Raw genomic sequence first — 27,422 nt, 5'->3', positions numbered from 1 at the left:
CCCTAATTTGCAAATTAGGATTCGCATTTGGTTCGGTATTCAGCCAAATCTTTCATGAAGGATTCAGGGATTTGGCCGAATCCCAAATAGTGGATTCGGTGCATCCCTAATAAATATGTTGCTTTTGTAAAATGCTGTCATTAACCCCATTTAGATTGACAGCCGTGGAAAGGGAAACAAACATTTGCTTTAAATATTTAAAAGATTTGAATTTATTAGGCCTGTTTAGACCTGAGCTACCTATTAATATCCCATATTCCAAAAGTCCTTTGATACATGTTATTTTAACTTGACATTTTGCATCTAAAAAGATAAAATATGCTGTCAATAAATGTTTGTAATGTAATGTAAAGACATTTCAGTTTAAAATAATATAAACCACAAAGAAATGATTTTACGTAAGTATAACCACACATTAATACCCCAGAGCAATGTCACAGCCTCACTTATTGTTTTGATAAACAATATAAGATGGTGGTTTGCAGCTATAGTGCCTAAAAGGTTATCTGCCAATATTAGCAATTTATTTTAATGGAGGTGAAATTACATTAAAGGCAAGTGGTGTTTTTTATTCCCTGTATTTTGGTTATAGCAATACTATTTAAGGCTAGCCAGACATACTAATCTGATGGTCTAGATCAGTGATCCCCAAGTAGTAGCTCGTGAGCAACATGTTGCTCACCAACCCCTTGGATGTTGCTTACAGTGGCCTCAAAGCAGGCGCTTATTTTTGAATTCCTAGTTTGGAGGCAAGTTCTACAGGTCCAACCAAATAGCCAATCATAGCTGTTATTTTTCACCCCAGGAACTTTTGGCATCCATGTGTTCCCTAACTCTTTTTACAATTGAATGTGGCTCACGGGTAGTAAAAAGGTTGGAGCCAAATGAATGTTAGTGACTTGTGGCCCGATAAACAAACTACTTTTCTGAAGTTATTTTCTGTTTGAATATATTGAGCAACCCTTAATCTATGGTTCAAACTTCTTTAAAATAGGTAGAGGCAACAGTGTTTGCTTCTTTCTATCTTCCAATTAGTAATGTATGCTTACTTTCCCTTGCTTCTATAGGGGATACATCTCTGAAGTTTGATGGTTAACAAAACTCTATACTTCACTGTCATAAATATATAAAATACCAAGGCAGGACAAGTTTTTCACATGAGAACATTAGAGCCTGTAGAAAGCATTAACTTGCCAACTGTTTTCTATTAAATTAAATTATCAAGTCTATAGACAATATCATAAGCAAGGCATGGATAACAGAAAAACATACTATGCAAAAAAAAAACTTTATTCCCAAACTCTTTTTAATGGTGAGCTATGATCCATATCTGTAGAATGTATATACCGTCAAGGAAAACAAGCTGATGTACCACGATTTCGATATAAGTCCCCCCACAGTTTTAACTATTGATTCTCAGTAATGATCTGTACTATAAATGGTACTGTACCCTCTATGACCATTTAAACGCAATGGTATCCTTTTTGTTTGAGGTTTGGCTAAATCTCAGTACTGTAAATCTCAATTGTGTATGCGCAAGTTGGCATTGAGAACCGAAAACTAAATGAAGAGACGTGACTAGATGGTGACCGGGAGCTCCGCTGCGCTTCTCTGCATTTAAGAGTCAGATTTTTTTTAAATATCTTTTTTACAAATGCACATCACAGAGAAGAAGGGGGGGGGGGGTAATTCCAGGAAGTTTAGGGGATTTGGTACGGGGGGTTTAGTTCTCCTTTAAGTTGCATGACAAGTGACGTTGTTCACAGATGATGCCGTTGTTTTATGTCAAACTGCAAATTTGGGTTCAGATTTTTTTGTGAAGGATGTGTGAACACTGGCTTTAGTTAAATTATTAACATATTTTATCACCTATCATTTTTCCAAATATGGCAAACTTTTGCTAGGAATTGTTATCACTAAATTAATAAATATCTAAATATACCTGTTCTTCCAAAAAACAAACATAGGATTGGTTGTCTCTCTTTTCCAGGTACCCAAAAAGCACTTTTTTATACATCTCACATATAGTAGGTTAATATCACCTGTTGCATTCACTCTGCTATGCACCATGTACTCAATAAAAATTGTCAAGGGCAGAGATATGACAACAGCAAGTAACCAATCAGCTTCTTGCAAGTTATGCTATCATGGGACAGATACTCCTCTGTTCAAGTTTCCTGCTGCTTTTATTCCCACATGAACAAGTTCATTACTGTTGGCTAGATTACGACATAGGATTTTTTTACATCACAGTGTAATAGGGCTCTCTAGACAAACACACTGAATAAAGGAAACTCAGCATTATTAGGCTGCAGGAGATCAACCAGAAAACACACAGTTCCGGAAAGACCTTCATAGAGACTGTAAATGCTTTCGATGGTACAGGATCCAGCTTTGAATTCATCTGAAAACAGGAACTCAGCAAACCTAAAGATCAAACAAATACATGTTAGAATTAATAATTATTTCAGACTTAGTAAGCAATGTATTGTTGTCTCTCTATGAAAAATCAATGATATCTAATAGAAGCAATTCACTGTTAAATAATATAAGACCCATAAGTAGTACAGTAGCCAGGTATTTATTGTTATGTTGACTCCCTAAGACCCATACATAAAGAGGGTCCTAGGACCTCTAGGTAATAGCTGCTGTAAGCAATTTTATTATTGGCTCTCAACGAGTCATAAGAAAAAATAATAAGCAATAAGGTGCTGACTGAGGGGCCTGTATTTATTACTGTGTGTAAGCAATTGATTGTTGACTTTGTATTCTTGACTTTTTACTGTTGACTAAGACGTTTATGCAATAGCTAAGTGTAAGCAAACAATTGTTGGCTCTAGGACCATTATATAGTAGCTACTGTAAGCAATTTATTGTTGGCTAAAGCACCTTTATGCAATAGCTATTGAAAGAAAGACTCATGTATCCAGCAACATTATGAAATACCCGCAATAAGCAACTGTTATGATCTGCTGTAAGCAATTTGTTTCAACCACTTTAACCAATGTCAAAATACATAAGTAAACAATTACCTTATGGTTATATAGGACTAAAATGTAAATTATACATTTGTGACTTTCAATGACCAATGAGCAAAAATGACCTTTTACAATGAATTAACTCTTAACTCTTATTCATACCACTCAAGGGACCGTTTATACTAACTGTAGGCAATTCATTATTGTCAGTATAGGGGTTGTTCACCTTTAAATTAACTTTTAGCATGATGTAGAGAGTGATATTCTGAGACAATTTGCAATTGATTTTCATATTTTATTATTCGTGGGTTTTGAGTTAGTTTTTTATTCAGCAGCTCTCCAGGTTGCAATTTCAGCAATCTGATTGCAATTATATTACTGAGAGACTGGAATATGAAAAGAAGAGGGTCTGAATAGAAACATGAGCAATAAAAAGCAGCAATAACAATAAATGTGTAGCCTTACAGTGCATTTGTATTTTAGATGGGGGCAGTGACACCCATGAAAAAGCTGACTTTAAAAACTTTAAAAAAAAATGAAGGCCAATTTAGAAGTTGCTGAGAATAAGCCATTCTTTAACATATTAAAATTTAACATTAAAAAATTTAATTTCAAAATATTAATCTACATTAAAAGTTGCCTATGGGTCATGTTGCTGATTTTGTAATTGCTTCAAGTAATTGCTACTTGAAGTTCCTAAACCTGACTATTTTACCAACCTGACTGTCTCTTCTCAGCCTGTCCGTTAGAGTTTCTAATACTAACAGACTACTGCTGCACAAATATGGCAGCCCCCTTCTAGAGGAACATGGGGGTTAGAAAGGTAATGCAAAAGCATCACACAAATACTTTTATGGCAAAATTATAAATAGCATTCAAAAACAATGTTATGATAAATACCAAAAAAAAGGTTATTTTCTGGTGTCAATATCTCTTTAAAGAAAAAATGGTTATTTTCTTCTGTCGATATCTCTTTAAAGGTCAGCAACTCCTTTAAGAGTTGCCGACTTTACAGAAGAGTTGATTATCTGGAGCATTAAAATGAAATACACTTATACATCTTCTCAACATCACTGACCTTTGTGCTCTGTAAATGTATTTTGAGTTGCCTGTGAGTCTATATAGCAAAAGAAAAACATAGGCGCTGCCTGCAACTCCATGGCAAATTCCTGGGCCTTTCTTGAGCAGTCCCTTTTGCCACGTTAGCTCTCCACATCTGATGCACTTGTCCAGGTAACAAGGTTTCCGGGTAAGCAGGTATGCTTTGGCAAACAGATATGCAATTCCTAAAACAGCAAGACAACAGAGCCATTAACTCTGGAATGAATGAACTGAAAATGAAAAAAATACTATTTTCTCAATACAACATAAATGACTTATATAAGAAAATACAAGGGTAGCAAACCATGAAAAAGGCTAGCAAATAATTAATATTGACACTGTTTCTAATATTATATTATTATAATAAAAACATGCAGATTAATTAAATAGATAGTAGCGTGGGTTTGTGTACGTATGGGCTTTTCTTTGAAGTTTTTTACCAATGATCTTTTCGCTATTATTGTGACAAGATACACACAATGCCACACATACTGTAGAACCCAGTGATTAAAATGCCAACCCCAAAGCCAAGCAGAGAGATATTTTTTGGTCCAAGGATCCCCCACCCCTTCAATATACTATATTTTCCACTTTTCACAGTTCCACAAATGTTCAGGAAAAGTCACAAAGTTTGCGTCAGCACTAATAACACATATAAATTAACCAGCAGGTGCATTTACTGGTCATTTAATTGAAAGCAAACATCTGATTGGTTGCTATTGGTTAATAGACCTAGTGCAAACTTTGTGACTTACATGACAACACCCAAGGCATTACTGCAGCCATTTCAGCAGGCTTGTTCTGGGTTGTCAGTCCCTCTCTTTGTTAAATACTGCCCTTTATACTTTATTCTCAAATGTATAATTTCTATAGGCTATTTAATGTACTACTGTATATAGTGACCCTGTACACTTTCTGTTAAAAAATTAGGCCCATCTTAAGACTACTCTTCTTCGATTATGCCCAACACACACACAATTGTGTGATAATCAAATGCATATGCACACAAGTCACTTGGCAAATTCTATACTGAAAAACTACATTTAGAGCCAACAATTTCAGACTAGGAACTTCCTTCTGTAAGAAATAGGCATACATGGGTAAGCATAAGCCTTCCAGAAGTTTACATCGTCCAGTGTTTGACCAACCAATGAAGTTTATACCTTGCCACAACACCCCCCCCCCCAATAGCATGAATATACTTCCTTGGTTGGTTGTGACTGTTCTCTCTACCAATAATATGTTGGGCCCGCTCTTCCCTTTGTCATTAAAACTGGTAAAGCAAGTATTTGCTAAAGCAAGTATTTAACAAAACTTGAATTCCTTGCATACCCCCTTGAGTGGCATAATGGGAAGACAATTCTACAGTCACCTTAAATAATTGTGGTTAGCTGCTAATGGTTACTACCAATGTTTAGGTTTGAGGGTGCTACTTAATATCTTACTTCAAATATCAATATGTTCTAACCTGGGGCACCGTGACACCAATGTACAAGCTCATTTTCCCGTTCTATCACTCCCCCTAATTCCGGGGGCCAATTACAGTTCTGCTCCTGGTTTACCAGAAAGTCCACACTCTCCCAAACAAGGTCCCGATCTGCAGGTTGAAGATAGTCCTGATAGGACAAAAGCATTTGCAAAACAGATGATAGCCCATGTGCTGCACCTACAAACCAGACAAAATAAAATCAGGCAGAATAAACATGGAAAAATAGCAATATATTTCAAGCAATCTGCATATACGTTGTATATATACCCACCCCATAATCTTAATTTGGGAAAGTATTGAATTAAGACTTGAATTAAAGGATGAACTGGAAATACCTTTCTAAAAACAGAAAATAAGAAAATAAATGTACATTACACTTGTGATATTTATTTAAGACAGATTCACAGGATGAACAAAATACAGTGAGGAGAGATACAAGAGAGATAGCAAGATGACTGACTGACAGACAGACTGAAAGTTGGACAGACATATTATATAGACAAACAAACAGTAGATATAATATAATGATAAGAGGCACAATGAAAGCCCATGATTCGTATGTTCTCTTCAGCTCACCTAAATATTCTGTTCCATAATAAGAGTACATAAGAGGGAATGGTTTTCTTTTTTTCTTTGAATAATGCTTCCCAGATTCCAAGATGGCTAGGCAGATTGATTTCATCTGAACTGGAGTCAATACCTTTAAAGGAAGATATTGTGTTGTTTAATTAAGAACTAGCAAATTATTTTATTTTCGGTTATGCCTGTATGCTGATATGCATCCCTTGTATATATATTATATATTGGTTACTTGGATATACGTTACAGCTCCCTTTTGGGATATTTTGGGATATTGTCTTTTTTAGTGAAAGTCAATATGGTAGCTCCCATTCATACTGCCATCCATACAGTATTAATAAATGAAAATGACAATAAATCCATGTTTTGTAATCTATGCCCTCAATAAACTATACCAAATGAATCCAGCTGGTGGCCCTGGGACTGAATATGGGCCACACCCACCCAGGCTGAGACATCTTTGTATGACATTTTGATAGAATATGTAAACAAATAAATGGTATACTGGATATTCAGTGAACTACTAAGCTAGACCAATAGTCCCACACTATTAGTAAAAGTAAAGCACTAAATATAAAAACGTGTAGGAATAAAGTTCAAAGTAATCTTTGTAAGATAAAGATATAAATAATACAGGTATGGGACCTGTTATCCAGAATGCTTGGTACAGGGTGGGGCCAAGCTGACTGGGCACCCTAAACAACCCTGCCTGACCATGACTGCGCACATGTGCAGTAACAGAGGGGTGGTTTAAGGAGGGGAGGGAGGGTAAAGTAGAGGGAAAGAGGGAGGGGAGTGAAGGAGAGGGGAGGAGGGAGGGGAGAGCTAGAGAGGGCAGCAAACACGGACTACGGGTAGGCAGAAGATGCTTAATACATACCTGCCAAGCTACCCTTTATCGTTGTGCCCTAGGCTGATGCCTTTTCTGCCTACACCTAGTTCTGGCCCTGGCTCGGAACCTGGGGGTTTTCCGGCTAATGGATCTTTCCATAATTTGGATCTTCATACCCTATGTTTACTATCATGTAAACATTAAATAAGCCCAATAAGATGGTTTTGCTTCGAATAAGGATGAAGTATATCTTAGTCTGGATCAAGTACAAGGTACTGTTTTATTAGAGGAAAAAAAATAGGAAATCATTTTTAAAATGGAATGAAGACACAGCCTTTCCGTAATTTGGAGCTTTCTGGATAATGTTTTTCCAGATAATGGATCCCATAACTGTATATGAAAAAATAATTTATGCAAACAAAATATCAACAAACAGATGCTCTTAGTGCAGCAAAGGCCTATGCATCAACATTGCCGCGTTTGCAGCTATAGTTTGTCAGCTTGTATGAATGTTTTACTTGTGTGCTTCCTCAACCTAAAAATATTTTTACTGCTGCAGCCATGCTGTTTGTCAGCGGTTCATTGCAAATTGCTGACTCATACTGGAATCAAACAGTTAGAGCAGCTGAAATTCTTCAGTAAGTGACATCAGGAGCATGTTGTTTGGCTGCAGAGCTAACAAATGAGCCATTAAATACTGAAACAATGTCCTACTAGAAATACTGTACTGAAGATACCAAATTATGGAAAGATCCCTTATCCAGAAAACCCCAGGTTCACAGCATTCTGGATAACAGGCCCCATACCTGTACACCTTTTATTACATTTTCCCAATAGTGTTTGTATCATAAAATGCAATACTATTATTGCAATTCATAAAGTAGGCTTAAAAAACATTCCATACAATTTATAATACAGAACAGCTAACCCATTTAATAGCAGTATTATACCTAAACAATTTAGAAACAATGTAGAATGTTTGGACATGAATACAAACAAGCATAAAGGTCTTAGGAATGATTGTTCTTCAGTTTTCTGTAAATCTAGTTTATTTCCTGGTGTTTAATCCTGATCCCACAATTTGAAATGTAATTGTATGAACTGTGCCAAATATGTAGTTTTCATTCTAGGCATGCGGTGCAGAAGAGTTCAGGCATATTTATCAAAGGGCAAGAAAGATTAAATAATGTGACGAAGGAACAAGCATGTTTATCAAAAGATGGACTCACTTTCATCCGAAAAAAATCTGCACCTAAAAATCCCATGCTAGTAAAAAGAGAGTAGGTGAAACGATCTATCACATTCTTTAGGCTTCATTTATGTTACCTCAGGGGCAACTGGAGTAATGCTCCCAGACTTCATATAAAATATCTGATACACTAATATATGCCCAAAAGTATCACTCACATCAATCAATCATAAAGGACAAGCAAAGTAAAAAAAACACTGGTAGGGGTCAGTGTACAAATAAAAACTGGGTAAATAGATTGTACGTGCAAAATAAAAAATGTTTCTAATATAGGTAGTTACGCAAAAATGTAATATATAAAGGCTGGAGTGACTGGATGTCTAATATAATGGAACAGAACACTACTTCCTGCTTTTCAGCTCTATAACTCTGAGTTAGTCAGCGACTTGAAGGGGGGCCACATGGTACATTTCTGTTCAGTGAGTTTATACAATAGATCCTCAGCATTCAGCTCAGATTCAAAAGCAACAGTTATGACCCATGTGACCTGCCCTCAAGTCACTGATTGGCTACTGCCTGGTAACCAATCATTAGAAACCAAGAGAGCTGCAAAGCAGGAAGAAGTGTTCTGGCTATTATATTACTCACCCGGTCACTCCATCCATTATATTTTTGCCTAACTAACTATATTAGAAACATTTTTTTATTTTGCACAGCCTATCTATTTACCCAGTTTTTATTTTTATACTTAACAATTCCTTTTCCTTGTGCTTTTGAAATCTTATTTCAGCATATCACTTAAAGAGATACTGACAGCAGAAATTAAACCTTTTTCACATCAAACATAACATTGTCTTTGCACGGGTTGCCATAAAAGTATCTTCCCAATGCTTTTACATGACTCATCTGATCCCCCATGTTGGTCTATGAAGGGGCTGCCATATTTGTGTAGCAGTAGCCTCTGTTAACACAACTTGAGAAGGGACAGGCAGGTTGACAAAACAGTAAGGTTTAGAAATTTCAAGTGACAATTGCTTACTTTTCAATGAAAACTCAATCAATATGACGTATTGGTAGTGACTTAATTATTGTTAATGTACAGAAATATGTTGTCGAGTAGTTTTTTAAGTGTCAGTGGGCATTTTCAAAAGACACTGGGGCTCATTTATAAACTTCACGCAGGGCAGAATGATTTGCAGTGAACATTTGCCCTGCGCATGGTTATATTTATAAAGCTAGGTAAGAGTGGTGTATTTAATGTGCAAACAGAATTGGGATTTTTTTTTCGCACTGCAAATATCCATAATAGTCTTTTAAATATGGAAAAATCGCAAACTGTGAATATTTAATAATGCATTTGAGTTTCGCCACGATTTTTTTGTAACAGAGAAAACATTCAGATATTATTCTCGCGCACAACAACCGCGCACAGCGGCTGCATTCACTCAAACACCTGTCTCAGTTGTGAGCCATTTGTGAAAATTTGTGCGCAATGCAAATGCACAAAAACTGGAAAGACAGGCACAGCAGTGCAATATTTTAGTGTTCAGGAAAAACAAAGGCAATACAACCATTTTGGAATAAATATGCACTGCGCAAACTTCATAAATGAACCCGGTGTTGTTTTAGGATATATAGGTATGGGACCTGTTATCCAGACAGCTCCGAACCTGGGGTTTTCTGGATAATGGATCTTTCCATAATTTGGATCTTCATACCTTAAGGGGCTTATTTATCATGGGTTAAATTTCGAATTTGAAAAGCTTTGAAATTAAAAAAAACCAACTGAAATTCAAATCGTATGAATCGAAGTAATTGCGCATTCGATCGAATCAAAGTTTTTCCCAAAAAAAACATAACTGACAGAAATATAAATTATCGTAATAATTGTTAATTGCATGTCTTTAAAACCTTCCAAATATCAAGTAGATTCGACAACTAAACATTTGTAAATTGCTAATAAAGCTTGCAATGTTTTTTCCATAATAATACAGATTTGTAATGTTTGTCATATAACCCTTATAACCATATTTTCTCAATATCTACATTAGACTTAGCACCAAAGAGAACAGAGCTAATGAAGTTTGCAACAAGTCTGACTTTAACTGTGTAATTTATCCACAAGATGGCAGTGATCTCTCCTGCAAAGACACGCAGGGAAAACAAGCTGATCAATTAACTTCACAAACCCTATGGGGCCCATCATTTACTAGCAATAGCATTTCGGATTTTTCCACAAATCACGAAAAAATCATGGTTTTCTCAGGTTTTTTTTAGAAAATTTCTAAAAATTCAAGATTTCTCTCAAAAGACTTTCATCCAAAACTTCGGCAAGTAAAAGTTGACCTGGTGCTGTACAAGTCAATGGGAGGAGCGCTGATTTTATTGGACCATTTTTAACCCAATCAGAATGTTTTGTTGGATTTTGCTATGCTACAAATTGCCCGGAAAACTCAAAATTCTGAGGTTTTCATGGTATTCAGATTTTTTTTGATTGCTCAGGGCATTTCTTCTTTTGTACTTTTTTATTTGGAACTTTTAATAAATTCAATGACAATCTTGGTTTTAAAGTTTGTGATTTTTGTCCTGGTTTCAAAAACCTCTAAAACTATGAAAATCCGACCTTTAATAAATAAACCTCCACCTGTTGAAAATGATTTGCACAAAAGGACAAATAGCTAAAATGTTGTTTATTGCATAATTTGCTCTCTCTGCCAGTCTCTATTTGTGGGAATAGAACCTGTTACCAGGAATTACAAGTTCCTGCTTGTTATACGTGTCTTTTCTGGTTTTTAAAATCAACAAGACCTGATCTTTATCATGCCTTTCACATTAAACTGCTAGATAATGAAACTGCTTTCTGCCAGCCACATCCACCTCCAACATTTAAGTGATGAGAAATCAAACACTGCAAGGGGAGTTAATGGTTCATAATAACACAAAAAGTACAAAAGATCAGGTCAATTTTCTTTCCTTCGTCACTTGAAAAAAGGGTAACTAAAGTCCAAATAAAGGTATTTCCTGTGGTACTGAAGGGACACAGTTTATCAAAATTTAAATGTGCAAATGTATTCATGTATATTGTTCTGTCAACTTTTCAACTCATCTCGAAGGCCCTTGTGATTGTCAGTATTTCAGCTCTTCTCTCAGGCCTTCATAAAGGTCAGTTTTTCAGATGTTCTCTTAGTACTTTGTAATGTAAAGCTCAAAGCTTCACCTCGTCTCTCAGGGCTTTCTGAAGTTCAATCTTTTACTCATTTTCTCAGGCCTTTGTGAAGATACTGTTATAAATGCAGAGGACATTTAATATAACTTTAGGCTAGAATCAGAATATTTATACATGATAGCAAACGTCTTCTCCAATTAGGAGTGAGAGGATTCTGGGATTTTAGCTTCCCCAAAAGATTTGGCTTGCGGTTAGCTGCAAACACTTCTAAAATAACTATTTTGCATATTGTAAAGTATTTCCAAAACGGCAGACAGGCCTGAATTTTGAAGTCAGCATTTGCATTTCCAGTGTTTATTCGCTTAAATATTACTCACATAGGCTATAAGTTGCACTTAATTATTCATAAATCTGTGTATTTCTTACTGATATGAGATCCAAGTTGCAGAGCTTCTAAAAATGAAGCCTTTTAATAAATTATGTGTAAAGAAGTCTGACTAAGCTTTCAGGTATGTGGATTCAATTTTTGTGTGCTCCACAGTAAGGAGTAAATATTGGTAAAGGTGCATTTTCTAAACAAGATCTTGCAGAATTGCTGGCTATAAAAACTCAGCAAGCTTTATGGCAGCACTGGACTGTGGTAAGCTTTAGGTGCCTTTCATCTTGGAAGGCACATCCAATGTGGTGAAGGGCAGGGCAGAATCAAATGATTTTTGCATGGAGGAACCTAAGTTACAAGGCCTAGGTAAACCTCTACCATAGGTTGTACTTACCCTATAAAGACTAAAAATACAATATGCTACTGTTAATATCCCTTTTCTGTTTTCCACTTTCATTTATATGAGTGGGAGCTAGCACAATGCTTATGTAGAAGTACGTTTTTTGCATCATCACCGTCAATAGACACTTGCCATGTTTTTTTTTAAGTACAGTATAGGATTTGTTTACTTGAAACCCATTATCCAAAAAGTTCTGAATCACAGAAAGACTATCTCCCATTGACTTCATATTAATCAAATAATTCTAAATTTAAAAAAAAAAAATTTCTCTGTAACAATAAAACAACACCTTGTACTTGATCCAAACGGAGATATAATTAACCCTTATTGGAAGCATAACCAGCCTATTGGGCTCATTAAATGTTTACATGATTTTCTAGTAGACTTAAGGTGTGAAGATCCAAATTAAGGAAAGATCCATTATCCGAAAAACCCCAGGTCCAGCTCATTCTGGATTTCAGGTCCCATACCTGTATTGCGATTATTATTACTTGCACTTCATTGGGTATTAATACATGAAATTGCCATTGTGTTTATTCTGCTATGGGTTCTGGGGTATTTATATGTGGATTTGCCCCTGTGCCATCCTGTTATGGGTTCTAGTGTATTTATATATGGAATTGTCATTGTGCCCTGCTGCTATGGGTTCTGGGGTATTTATACATGAAATTGCCACTGTGCCATCCTGCTGTGAGTTCTGTGGGAATAATACATGAAATTGCCACTGTGCCATTCTGCAATGGGTTCTGGGTATATTTATATAAGGAACTGCCACTGTGCCATCGTGCTGTGAGTTTTGTGGGTATTTATATGTGCAATTGCCCCTGTGCCATCCTGTTGTGAATTTTAGGGGTTTTTTATATATGAAATTCTGAAAAAAAACTAAACTCACAAAACTCTCTCTCTTTCTCAAAAGTAAAGAAACTAAAATTAATTTACCTGGTATATAGTTTCCATGTTCCATCTAACTATTCAGCAGAAAGTTAGTAATTGGTGCTAGGTATGCTGCAGTCACATGCTGTAACCCATACCCAGCAAACAGCCATATGTTGAATTACTGCATTAATAATCTTAATAGCATGTTATCCAGGGTTTTCAGACCTTAATGCCAGTCAACAGCATCAAGGGCAAATAAGGTCCTGAGCTGTATTAAAAGGGGCATAGATTCACTGGAGGAGGGGGTCATTCTTCCACTGTATAGAGCACTTGTAAGGCCCCATCTAGAATATGCCGTACAGTTTTTGTCTCCATCACTCAAACAGGACATTATTGTATTAAAGAGGGTACAGAGAAGGGCAACTAAGCTGGTAAAAGGTATTGAAAATCTTAGCTATGAGGAAAGACTGGCCAAATTGGGGATGTTCACGCTGTAGAAGAGGCGCTTAAGGGGAGATATGATAACTATGTATAAATATATAAGGGGATTATATAATAATCTCTCTAATGCTTTATTTACCAGTAGGTCTTTCCAGCTGACACAAGGTCACCCATTTCGATTAGAAGAAAAGAGGTTCCCCTAAATATTCAGAATGGGTTTTTTTACAGTGAGAGCTGTGAAGATGTGGAATTCTCTCCCTGAATCAGTTGTACAGGCTGATACATTAGATAGCTTTAAGAAGGGGTCGGATGGTTTTTTAGCAAGTGAGGGAATACAGGGTTATGGGTAATAGCTCGTAGTACAAGTTGATCCAGGGACTAGTCCGATTGCCATTTTGGAGCCAGGAAGGAATTTTTTCCCCCTCTGAGGCAAATTGGTGAGGCTTCAGATGGGTTTTTTGCCTTCCTCTGGATCAACTGGCAGTTAGGCAGATATAATAATAAAATTAAAAAAAAAAGGTTGGAATTGATGGGCGTGTGTCTTTTTTCAACCTTACTTACTATGTAAGCAAATGTTGCCTCCACTGATATGGTTTAGTTTTCCTGAAAATTGGGTGAAAGCACATGGTAGAATGGGTGGAGTCTGAAGGGTGTGTACAAAAAGTGGGCAATTTTGCACAGGCAAACAAAATCATCATCTGCTACATAGGGCCTCCATAGACCAGGACACAGTTAAACCTTGAATGGTATGGCAGATACATATCTTTGTTTATGCAGGTTTAGGTCACATTCATTAAACACAGTGAGCCAAGTAATTAGTAAAAAACCTGCATGGTTCATAAAGTGAGAGTTAATGGCAGGATGATCATACTTCTTAGATTCTTAGATTTAATCTGTGCCATATGTCAGTTAACAAGGTACAGCTATGGCCATATTTAATTATCAGTATGCCAAGCCTTCCATCATATAATGATATGCTGCCAATATAATTTTTAATGCAGATTCTAAATCCTCAAATTGATACATATGTGATGTATGAGTGATGAGTGATGTTTTTGCCCAGTGTTAACTGAACATGAGTCATGAATGGGGATGAGAGAGAGGCAGGTTTCCCACTGTTACCACAAATAGACATAAAGAAGCAGCAAAGAAAAAAAGAAATGTTCATTCAGCCTATGAACAAATTCCTACTGCACAGTCTTATTCTGCCTTTCCCAGGGATTACAATGACCTTGAGACTCAGCTCAGGTTTTCTATTGTCAGAAAACCACCTAAATTTAAACACAATTAAATAAAACGTTGTAGGAGTTGCTAAATATATATGATATGTATGAAAGCATACAATTATTATGTCCTTTCACACTGTTTTGTATTTTTGCAATGACAGCATCAAAGTGAACATTCTACCTACAGTTGCACATAACCTTTATATTTGGTTCAATACACTTGTGCCATTGCATGAATCATTTCTTCTAAATCTAAAGATGTTTTGTAGCATTGTTACATGTGTATTCAGTGAGCTGTCTGCACTCTATGCTTGGGCAAAGCCACAGGATAACAAATATAATCTGCCAGTGAATAATTCTGAATGTCTGTTATCTGTAAGACCTGCAATAAGAATGGAATCCCTGGGGACTAACAGAACTATTAGCATTTCATTTCTCTATACACATGAGGCTTAATGGGGAAATAAAACATGTACAGTAATTCCAAGTAACATTCCAGTATATATTAATATATATTCATTTTAAATCTCCATTTGTATATGGAATTGCTAAAAGCAATTATCTGGCCCTTGTTATTGCCTCCATTGGCCAACCTGACTATAAAGATGCTCTCCTCCAACCAAGACTTTAATTCCCACAATGCCTTGCATGTTCTGCGATGAGCAAACCAACATGATTTAATTGGTATACGTAAGCAGGACAAGCAGTGCAGATAATAGAAAGGGACTTTAAAAAATCTGCAATTATAGGAAAGTTGCATAGCATTAACTTTCTTCCATACAACAATTATTTTGGATGGAGTCCGTCTTTAAACTGGCCGCTATGCATGTGAAAAAAAGACACATTTTTCCAAGATTTTAACATGATTATTTTACCCACAATGCCGCAGCTCTTTTCCCACAATGCCAGTGTGATTACTGTCATGTGACTAAGTGACTGTCACAATTTTTAGAAATCTTACCATTGATAGCATAATTACTGACGCTCTGTATTAAAATGACATTTGATTTTGTGGGTGCCAGTATGTTGCACCTGTTGACACAGTCTGCTGTGTGGACCCTGGAGTTGCTCAAGAAGGTGCACAATTAAGCAGAAGAAACATAACTATACAGGAGTGTGTTTTTAATAAGTAGAAACAAGCCCTTCAGTCTGTAATGACCATAAGTAAGGAAAGTGGTTTGTTTACACAATATATTGTATACTATATTTATTCTGTGTTGCATGCTGCCTTTTCTAGAAGTAATGTCCTCTCTGAGCTTCCCACTGAGTTTATCCTTCCGTGTGCTATCAGTTTGCCTGCTCTGTGCCATGTGTATGGGGGAATACTTTTGATCTTGTGGATTTATTTACAGTACATTCACCCATAAAGTCAGATGTTGGCTTATAAAGTCTTCTGCACAGCCCCAGAATCTTGCAGAGTTTATAGTGTTTATGTATTACAAATTTGTAGAGTCTTCTAAGCACTACTGTTCAGAATGTCTTAAGTTGGCTATACACAGGCAGATTAAAGCTGCCGATATTGGTCCTTTAGACCGATTTGGCAGTTTATCTGCCCATGTGTGGGGGCTTCCGACAGGTCTTCCCGATCGATATCTGGCCTAAAATCAGCCTGATATAAATAGGGCAGGTTTGATTTTTTCCTGCGATCGAGGAATGCATTGGCTAGTTGATGTGGTCCTACGGCCCATCATCACCCATTTCCGTCATTGTAATCTAATCGTTTGGCCCTAGGGCTGAACATTCGGATTAACCTGATATCACCCTGCCTTTGGTGGGCACATCGCGAATGACCACCTTTACCCTCTACTGTTAACCTTCTATTTGTCTACTACAAGAGAATACAAATTCAGTTTTACTTTCTATTTCACGTGTGAATCATACTCTTTTCCTGAATATGTGGATAAAATTGTCACACTAAGTTTTTCCATTGGGTTGGTAATATATGTGAAGTAATTAATTAATGTGCTTAAATATTAACAAAGTCATTTTGTTCCCTGCACTCAGTGCTCTTCTACACTCGGAGCAATGATAGATCAGACTATCTCTTTTGGGATTAAATGTCAAAGTAAAGAAATTTAGAATTTAGAAAAGCTATTGATCGGCAAGCCCTAAATAATCATATAGATTTTTGGTGAAGGTGACCTTTTTTCTGGGACAATTAGCCTTTTGCAAAATGGACATTTTGCATAGATAGTCGTAGATGTAATTCTTTGCCTTCTTGTGAGATATTTCTAGTATCTGTTGCATAACTTGGGAAACTGTAATCACCTGTTGCAGGGTGTATTATATATATATATATATATAAGCAATGCAGAAGAACGGCACTCTTCCAAAGGTTTATTTTGCTCAACGTTTATGCTTTAATGGATTATCTGTCAAGTGTTCTGCAACAGAATATCTTAAGAATCGAAGAAAACAAGGGTTTTGCATTAAAACAAGATACAGTATTGTCTATGAACCTTCTAAAAGCTAACAGTTGACATTCTGTTCAAAATGTACATTAGGGTGCAGAGGAAGCCTTGGAATTGATATACATTTTTATATTTAGTGCATTCTGGAGAGTTTTGTTAAGGGAAGACAAAGTGCTTACAATCCAAATGGTAACTGACCTGCAAGTGTAGTAGTTTATTGAGAGAGAAACATTGAGCTTCATAATTAAAGCTTTGAGTTTACATGAGCTCAAAGACTTCTCTGCCTAAAAGTTAGTGGGGTTTATTCACTTAGAATGCCTCCACCAATATAAGACAAACAAAATTCTTATGTGAAAGAAAAGCCAAATGCAAGACTTATAGGGACAGAAAAGGTGGTGCAAGAGAAGTGCACTTTTAGCCTGGATCTTTAGTCAGAATTAAGAAACCAGGAATACTGAAACGAGGACAATCTAAATTTACTACACCACTTGAAGTGAGATGCTAGCGAGGACCATACACATATGAACTGCAAGTCGTCTTGCTCCTGTTAGATATGAAGCTCCATTTGATGAAGGACATTTTCTTACTCCTGATGTCAACTGCAATAGGCCTGAAGTAAGTGAACCTATAAGGCGTACTGAGAGAATCAGAAAACTACCTGCATGGACCCAGGACTATGTGATGTGAATAATGTATATTATTGCTTTAAGATGCATTGTGGTTGTTTATTACACTTGCCCAAATGCTTTCCTACTATATGTAGTGTTTATACAAATGGCCTGTAGATGTCACTGTGCTTAAGACTATACTGTGCATACTTCCTGACAGTTTAAAAGTGAAAGTTACTGTTGTGTAATGCCTGATTGAGCCTGCTAATAAAGCTCATCCTCGGCTACCCAAAACATAACACTATACGCTAGGAAATATATACTGATACACTGTCCCCACTAACAAAACCAAAGGATTACTCCCCTAGAACAGCTCACATATGCTGCATAGAGTTGTCCCCGAATGACAAGGTCTGAAGGGGATAGATTGAGGCTACCTCCTAAGTGTTACAATACTTTATATAAAGCCAGGGTCAGTGTGCCAGATTCAGAAATGGTTATGCATTTGTGTAATGTGTGAAAATGAACTGCATCATTAGTTGTTTGCATATTAACAGCATGGGTTATGTAATAAAAGGCACTAACTTTGCTCAGGATCAGTAATCCATAGCAACCAATCAGCAGGTAGCATTTACTTGTCACCTGTTTTAAATCAAACATTATATTGGTTGCTATGGGCAAACTTAGTGTCTTTTATTACACAAGGTGGGTTTCAGTAGTTACCAAAGTATCTATTTCCTACAGCTTTCTTCTGACCTTGACATTGACCTTGCAAGATTTCATCATTTTCCATAAGGTATGGATTGAAATTCTGAATTTCACTGAATATTTTTGCGAAACTGAAAATTTGCAGTGGAAATTCATGCCGCAAGTCGCTGTGAGAATACACCCATAGACTCAAATGTATTCTGCTTGGAAAAAAAAACACACACCCATAGACTTCAATGTAATTAGTATGGAAAAAGTAGCCAAAAAAACCGCAGCTAGAAAGGCTCCATGAAAAAAAAATCCCATTAACTTCAAAGTGTTTTGCAAATTTTCAACTATTTGCAAATTTACCCACAGTTTAACAATTTTTTCAGAGAGAAAAAAAAAAAAGCACATTTGTCACTACTCCTGACAACTAAAACAAACATTTTTCAACAAACGAAATGATAAAACAAGATACAGTTCAAGAAAACACATCAGGAAAGATTTACTATTGCAAGAGAAAGGTGCAACAATGGAAACAAAATGTTTTCCATCATAATGCTATTCACAAGGGTACTTTATATGCAACTTCATATTTGTATCTTGCTCCAATATGCTGGCTGTATCCTCTTGATGTAATAGGTGCAAGATGCAAAGAAAATGACAAGAAGATATCAGGGAGTCTTGGAGTTAACCCCTGCCTTGAGGTGGTTTAATTACAAGGTTTCCTTTGCATGGTGAACATACTTTTCATACAAAATGAATTTGCTCCAAATCTGTTTTACACTAATGCCATATCTGATACATGTGTTGCTGTGAAGGAACTGACAAAATGTGTCAAATTGATGGCAAAACTACACTTAAGTGAATTGACAATTTAACAATTAAGATGGAATTTGGCGGAATAACACTGTATTGTGGGTACACTGTTTACATTGCAAATAATTCACTCTACCATTTAAAATGTTATTCTTGAACCAACAAATGTATTTTTGTAGCTGTAATATTGGTATGGATGCAGCCATCTCAGTGCATTGTGTCTGATTCTGAACTTTGAGAAGGAACCAGCACTTCAGGGTGGAACTGCTTTGAGACAACTATTGTTTCTCTTCTTCTTATTGTACTTAGCTACGACCTAAGTCCTGCTCACCTAGTGGTAGACATGAGAATAGCACCCAAGCAGGAAAAAGCAGAGTTTTTTTAGCAGTGCACACAAATTCTTCAGCAGAGGTTTTTTTAGGTAGCTATCTGGTCATTGATGGGCTGCTGGTGTGGGGTCGGGGGTAATATCACTCCAACTTGCAGTGTAGCAGTAAAGAGTGACTGAAGTTTATCAGAGCACAAGTCACATGGTTGGGGGGCACCTGGAAAATGGACACCCTGCCTAGCCCTATGTCAAACTTCAAACTTAAATATTAAAAAATCTGTTTGCTCTGCTAGAGCAGCAGTATTAAATGATGTGTTTTCAAAAAAACTTTTTTTCCCGGGACAGTATCCCTTTAAAGTCCATAAATGATGTTAACCATTTCAAATATCTAGGGACCTCCAGCCAGAGCACTTTTATAGTATACAACATGCAACATGGGGAAGTAAAATCATTTATTATTCAACTAGTGAATGCTGTGGAGCATATTAAGACCATCAGAATCAGTCTACTGTGAAAAGGAGGAAACCTTCTGTAGGCCAAGGCATTATATGGAATCCTATGGAAGGGTAGATTGCATCTCAAGTCCCCCGAGGAATAGACCCTGCGAGCAAATGCTAATTGAGACATCATGCCTTCTGGATGAGACACCATGTCAATATGAATAAATTGCTTAAAGCTAATAGGAAAGTCTTTTTAAGAGTACAGGGCTGATGTTAAAGTCTAGTACTTCTTTGTGTTTTTATCTTGTATTATAACTAAGAGCTATAACTTTGCTCTCAACAATAAAAAATATTTGTGTAAAGAGAAAGAATGGCACCTGGAAAGAGATACAAAATGGTTGGGTTATTTTGTATGTGTGACAACTCACCCTGGTGGTCCAGTGGTGCGGAGGGGACGCCCGCCACGCCGCTACTCTTCTTCCACACTGCTGGTTCCTTAGGGCACGCGCGCGCACTTCCGCAATTTGTGTGCGCATTGATGCTGGTGTGTTTACGTCCGCTTGCAATGGTGTGAATTTCAAACAAGTACTTAAGGGACCCTTTTGATTGTAATCATTGCCCGTTAAAGGTTCATCCTCATAGAGTTCCTGGTGCTACCGATCTGTGATTTTGCCTGTTTTCGGATACCTGTTGTGACCCCTGCCTGTTTTGACGATCCTGACTTCTGAAACCTGACCTTGCCTGGTAATCGACTCTTCTATATCCGCATCCCTTCTGATTGATCTCCTGATTCGACCCTTGCCTGTCTGACTCCGCTTGTACTCTGCCTGCCCCGACCCGGCCTGATTTGACCACGCCTTCCGTTATTCCTTGAACTGAGACCTTCTGCCCAAAAGATTTTGCTTTACCGTGTGCCCCTTTGCTTGTCCAGAACCTTTAGCTTGGCACCTCTCTTATTAAGACCTGGAGGCATCCTATTAGCCGAGGGCTCCTCCCGAGGTGAAAGGCGTCTGTTAAAGGCAGAAGCGAGAGCCATGAACAGGGTGCTTAGCATTGGTTCTGGATCTAGGGTGCCGACCATGGCAGTATATTTGAAATAATATTCCTTCTTCTGTGTTATGCTTTGAACCTGGATATCAAGTATAAACGATTGCAGGAAAGTGGGATGATGCATTAACTGGTGCAAAGTTTGATCCAGTAACCAACAGCAACCAAACAAATATTTGATTTGACTTGTTGCTATGGGTTACAAGACCTAGTACAAACTGTTTTACCTACTTGTACATTACTGCTACATTAATCTATGGTGCTTGTTACCCAGTGTGCTTATTACAACAAGAATCAATCAGATCTTTTTCAGTCTTTTGATTCTGAATGAGATTGGTTACTTCTAATAACTGCACTTATGCATGTAAATGAACCCTTTTTCTATTAATAATAACACTTCACCGTATAATAATACTTCTTCTTTTATAGATTCATTTCATTCTGAAGGTCACCCGATTTTAGTTTCTTTGTAAACCTTTAATTTAAATGCAGATTGCAACATTGAATTCTGGTTTGTGCTTATAAATGTAATTATTTCTACGTTGCTTCAGCACACATTATTATTATTATATACATAGGAGTCTATATGATCTTTATAGCATACACTCAATGCCATATGGATTTACAGTATGGTATTTAGATCTGCATATCAAGAAAGGGATTGGGGGCACAAAGATATACAAAAACACAGTCAAGCAAAGGCAACAAACAACTAAAGATTAGATTTGGTTTGGTTGAGTCCCACCCAAAAAGCAGTGGAGCAATGTATATGTAGATTATTAAATATTTTTAATGTAGGTAATTGGTAGCCTCACCTCCAAAATTGTATCCTTCCTCCTCAGGAGGCAAAGGACAAACCCATCCCTAAACAAGTGAATAATAAATTAGTTATCTGGAAAAAATATGTCTTCAGACAGCTTTCTGTATTTCTGTATATTATATGTTAAATGCATCTCTAGCAACAAGAATGTAAATATGCCAGGCACAGAGCTAAGAGGAACTGAAAGGACAGATCTTCATTATCCTGCAATGTCATGAATATGTCATTTGCAAAAATTGCAGAACATCATCAAGTAAAACACCTCAAGCCAACCTCATCTGCTATAATCAATTTTGTTTTTTTTATAGCTTGAGGCTGTAATGGTTTATGCCACATTAAATATGCTTGAATCACAACACAACAGGTGATTGACCATGCATGTTCATACACAAAGCACCCGTAAAAACACAAGATGTGTTAATTAAATTTTTTATGGCCATTAATAAATGACTGGCGATCTTTCCATTTATTCTCCCATTAAATAGACAGTGATGAATAAGGGTAAAGCTAATTATGTCGACAGAGTGTTCCTTCTCTGCAGATTTAATATTATATTGAGTGGGAGGTGCTGTATTACTTGCCTTTATTGTTGCCACCTGTTCGATTTTCACTCAGACAGCCCGGTTTTTGGAAGAGCTGGTCGGGTGAAAACTGCCTGTCTGGATATCCAAATTAGGAATCTGATTAAATCTCATAAACAGATAATATGCCCATTGGCCTATGGACCATCAGAAACAGAGGATCACACAATAGGTCCTTTACCAAAACCCTTTGCAAGTGAGCACTAGGGGCCTCTAAATCAAGACGCTTAGTAATAGGCCAAGAGTGCAGAATATTACAGTTCTGTTGTGTGACCCTGTTTCAGTTCTATGATGGCCTTAAACTCCAGTACAGGTTCTTCTATGACTAAAGTCTCTAACAGAACCAGAGCTGTGTCACGGACAGAACGCTGACATTGTGGTATTTTCATGATTTTGTAAGGTACTTAAACCAACAAAAGAAGCATCAAATCAACCAATCACACATTATAATTTAGAGTATCACAATGAAGAAGAATACACTAATATACTAATATAAGCATGCATTACCAATTATTTCTATAAAACGTAACAAGCCTCCTATCTGATCTGTCACAGCCTTTTCTTGCAGCTGCTGCCATGTCAGTATAACAGCTGCCTGTAAACTGAAGGTTACAAATCCTATGATGCATGATAAGTGAGCTCAATAGTTTAGTGCTCTTACACATGAGCGTTTTGACCTGCGCTCCCCTGCGTTCCGTTTTTTGGCGTTCAGCCGCAGGGGAGCGCAGGAATAGACGCAAGTCATTATTTGAAATGGGGCTGTACTCACTCAGGCGCGTGTAGGCGCCGAACGCAGGTTCAGACGCAACATGCTGCATTTTTCCTGCGTTCGGCGCCTACACGCGCCTGAGTGAGTACAGCCCCATTTCAAATAATGACTTGCGTCTATTCCTGTGCTCCCCTGCGGCTGAACGCCAAAAAACGGAACGCAGGGGAGCGCAGGTCAAAACGCTCATGTGTAAGAGCCCTTAGTGATCAGGTAGCAGTTTCATTAAGCAGAAGGGATGAAGTTGACTGAATTGAATGAACATCAAGCCGCACAGCAGTTGGCTGTAGGGATAGAGTAAGTCACCAAAGACTTCAATGGGCAGAAAGGTACAAGGCAGTAGTATTAGTACCTTTAGAACTACACTGTATTAAAGCTTTTGATATTCATACTGTAAATAGTAAATATTGTATATACTACAATAAATAAATAACAATTTCACCACACATCTAAGTTTAATTTGCTCTGCCATAGTTTTGCCTTTGGTCCATCTACCCTCTTCAATACAAGATCCCCTCCCACCTACATATCAGTAAATTGCTCTCTAAAGGCTCAGCTGAATTCGATTTGGCAGGGAGGAGTGTACCAAATTTCTTCAGACAGATAACCCTAAGCACAAAGCGTGAAAACCTATAGTTATACTAACACATATGGGAGTTTCCCAGGGATCTGCTGGTTGTTCTATAGTGCTACATGTGGCACTTTACCCCAACAGTCAGTCCAGCAAGTCTATGGGGGTCACAGAAGAAGTCGTTATAAGGTATAAAGTGATACATTTACACCTATTATATTAAGCTATATAACTATATATAGCTATATAAGTGCTGAAGAGGCACGAGAAGAGGAGATGCAAGAGACTTGAGTAGGTGAAGGAGGTACCATATGCTCCCTCTTATACAAGTGGAAGACAGACAAATGTCATCATTGTTGCCAAACAAAGCAGTGTGACTGTTGTGAGGATGAGTAAGGACATTGTACAATGGTTTACCAAACACATGATTGGCAAAACATGCAGGGAATAAGCCTTGACTGTATAGTGCCATGTTCAGATACACACAATGTTTCAGCACTGTACCCCTGAAATGCATGTGGTACAGCTTTATACTTACAGTGTATAAAGAAATACACCAAATTCATTATTTTTGGATCCCGATGAAAACTCAATCATCGTTACAAGATTCAGCCAAGTCCCAACTGTCATTTGCATATTCAAATTTGACAAATGTAAAATAATGGCATCAATTGTGAACAAACGTTGTATAAACATCCCCATTCAGCTTGTCTGAACATGTAGGATTCAGTCAAATCTAAATCCTGCAAAAAAGGAGTCAAGAGAACTGAATTTGGTGTATCCCTAAGGCCAGCTGGCATAGTTCTAGCTTACTAACATTGGGGCAAAGTAGATACTACATAAGGTGTGAAAGAACATCATGAGTCTAGAAACTGAGCCCTATATCATCAGTGTTTCATATGCATGTGGGAGAGACATACATGACATTGGAGGTATGGGAGTAGAGTCATGCAAACTGTCATCTCAAATGGAATTCCACAGTAAGCATCCTGGAAATTAAAGGGATGGTTCACCTTTAAAGCATAAGTAAACCTTAAAAATAAGTGAATGTAAAATTGATAAGAGTGCCATTCTAAGAAATGTTTCAAGGTACATTCATTATTTGTTTTTTTTAAATTCCAAGATATTAAAAGATACCTGTCCTGTTATTATGAATTAATTGTGTTACAACACCGCCACCTGCTGGTCATTGTCTGACCAGTCTGACCACCAAATAGTTAAGGAAGTTGTTAGAAAGAGGCTGCTCTGATGTTCTTCTGGTTAAGAAAAAAAATCAGAAACCTTTCTCAAATCTTTTCTAACCAGAAGAACATCAGAGCAGCCTCTTTCTTTCTCCTGACAACTTCCTTGACTACTTGGTGGTCAGACTGGTCAGGAAATGACCAGCAGGTGGTGCTGTTGTAACAAAAGAGCTGCTGAATAAAAAGTTAAATAACTAAAAAAAAAACACACAAATAATAAAAAATGAAAACCAATTGCAAATTATCTCGGAATATCATTCTCTACATTATATTAACAGTTATCTCAAAGGTGAACAACCCCTGTAATGGCATGCATCATTCCATAACTAAAATATGAGGGATGTTTTGACATCTGAACCAAAATGAATAATGGGGGTAATCTGGGGCTCCCCAGTTGGATGGTCACAGACTCAGTCTCACATTCTGATTTGCCTTTCAGTGGAAAGTGCTGGTAATCTGTTTGTGAGAATATGAACTACTACATAAAGTACTGGAACAAATATATATGTGTATCACTGGCTCATGTCCAGCAAAAGAAACAGCTGGGATGTCTTACCTCCAGCCCCAGCTTCTGCTTCAGCACTAGAGCAGCGCACAGGTATCCGCTCCTTCCCACGAACAACTCGTCCGAGCCGCACTCCAGGAATCCGAGCGGGGTGCACATCTCCCCAATCTCCCTGAACTTGTCCAGAGCCCGCGTGGAGTCCGCCTGCAGCCCCCTCGCTTTATAGATCAACGCGGCCACGGCGTACACCCCCACTCCCCCCAAAAGAAAAGACGCCCGGGTCTCCCTGTCCTGCTCCCGGTCATAATACTGTATACAGGACTCGATGAGAGCGGTGGCCTTGCGCAGGTAGCTGTCCCTGGAGGAGCTGAACAGGCTGCACTGGGAGACGTGGTACAACATGTAAGCGACCCCCGCCAGCCCCCCGTACAGCCCACCCTCCTCACCTCCCCGGACCGGCAGCTTCTGTAAAACGCTTTCCAATGTGCTGACGATAAGTGGGACCGTCGCCTCGCTGCTCTGGCCGGACAGAAGGCTGCCCTTGTAGTCTGAGAAGCGATTGGCAAAGCAGCGTTTGTTCTCCATAAAGCGTGCGACTGTCGCCTATAGAGGTTGGAATCGGTGCCACTGAGAGACAGGGGTGCTGGGCAGAGATATACTGGCGTGGGGAGGAAGGCAGCTTATTTGTGCCGCTGAGAGACTGGGAGCTGTGGTGTAGCCTGTAGGGTGGCAGCGAATGAGCCGAGTGAGGAGGAGCTTTGCACAAATAATCAGGTGGGAGTTTGCAGGAGCCTCTGGATCAGGGGTCCCCCAACCTTTTTTACCCATGAGCCACATTCCAATGTAAAAAGATTTGGGGAGCAACACAAGCATGAAAAAGTGGGGTGGGAAGGGGAAAACATTTTTTACTTCCTTGTTTTGTGACAAAGTCACTTGATTTCCCTCCCCGCCCCTAATATGCATATGCAAATTAGGATTCGGATTCAGTTCAGCCAGGCAGAAGGATTTGGCCGAATCCAAACTGAATGCTGGATTCGGTGCATCCCTAGTTGCCAGGTTACCAAAGTCAGCTACAAAGCCAGCCAAGAGGCGCTTCAAAAGTAGCCCAAAAATAGCACAGTAAGTGCAATGAAAAAAAGTCTAAAAAATAAATGAATCGATGTGAAAATACGCCTTTTTCAAATTTTCACTGATTTGCACATTTTGCCATGAAGCAAAATGGGACAGATTCACCCTCTTCACCAGGGACAGAACTACAGAGGGGGTCCAGGAGGTATAGGGGCCCAATAAAGCCCTGATACATTTACAGTTTCAATAAAGATTGGTGAAACAGGTCAACCTGTAGACATTTTGGTGACCAGCAGATTTTTGCCCCAAAATTGTCAAATTGAGGAAAGTCACCGGAAAATGTGAGAATGCTTAGGAGGGACAGGAGACTGGGGCACAGACCCTAAAATCTGGTAACTACACAAGTCAGTCCCATTGCATGCTGGGTATTGTAGTCTTACATTAAACTGGACAGTTGGCAAATTAAGCAAACACTACATTACCCAACATGCACTGGGAGACACAGGCTTAGCACATTAGGGCAAGAAAAACTTGATACTGCTGAAGTGGTGATATTGGATAATAGCAATGAGTAAAGCAGAACAAAATCACATCAGTTGGGAAACGTATAAACATCGCTTTACTAAACCGGACCCCTGGCAATGACAGAAGCTGCTCCTTTGTGAACTATATGTGTGGTCTTCAAACATGTCGCTCTCCTGCAGTGTTTTATCAAATTACAATGTCAGATTCACTCCAGAGTCCTGTCTGATAGTCACGTGACACTCCCACTCCTGACCCCTGCTGTAGGTGTGAATGCAGTAGTAACAATAACCAAACATTGCATTTCACTTGTCCTGCTTATAAAATTCCATGGATGTTTCAGATGGAC

The 27,422-nt window shown here is 38.0% G+C and overlaps 1 protein-coding gene across 1 annotated transcript; it reads right to left on the bottom strand.

The window, feature by feature from the left end:
* On the bottom strand, positions 1–26,278 carry lancl3.S (LanC like 3 S homeolog). The gene is made up of 5 exons (XM_018249745.2): positions 25,535–26,278; positions 6,145–6,268; positions 5,548–5,745; positions 4,057–4,264; positions 1–2,427 (listed from the first exon to the last, which is right to left on the bottom strand). The coding sequence occupies exons 1-5, from the start codon at positions 26,066–26,068 to the stop codon at positions 2,268–2,270; spliced, it is 1,224 nt and encodes a 407-aa protein (XP_018105234.1). The 5' UTR covers positions 26,069–26,278; the 3' UTR covers positions 1–2,267.
* Positions 26,279–27,422: the final 1,144 nt, after the last annotated feature.

This window comes from Xenopus laevis, chromosome 2S (assembly GCF_017654675.1).
Source record: "Xenopus laevis strain J_2021 chromosome 2S, Xenopus_laevis_v10.1, whole genome shotgun sequence".
NCBI lineage: Eukaryota > Metazoa > Chordata > Amphibia > Anura > Pipidae > Xenopus > Xenopus laevis.
This window is presented reverse-complemented; position numbering and strand designations above follow the sequence as displayed.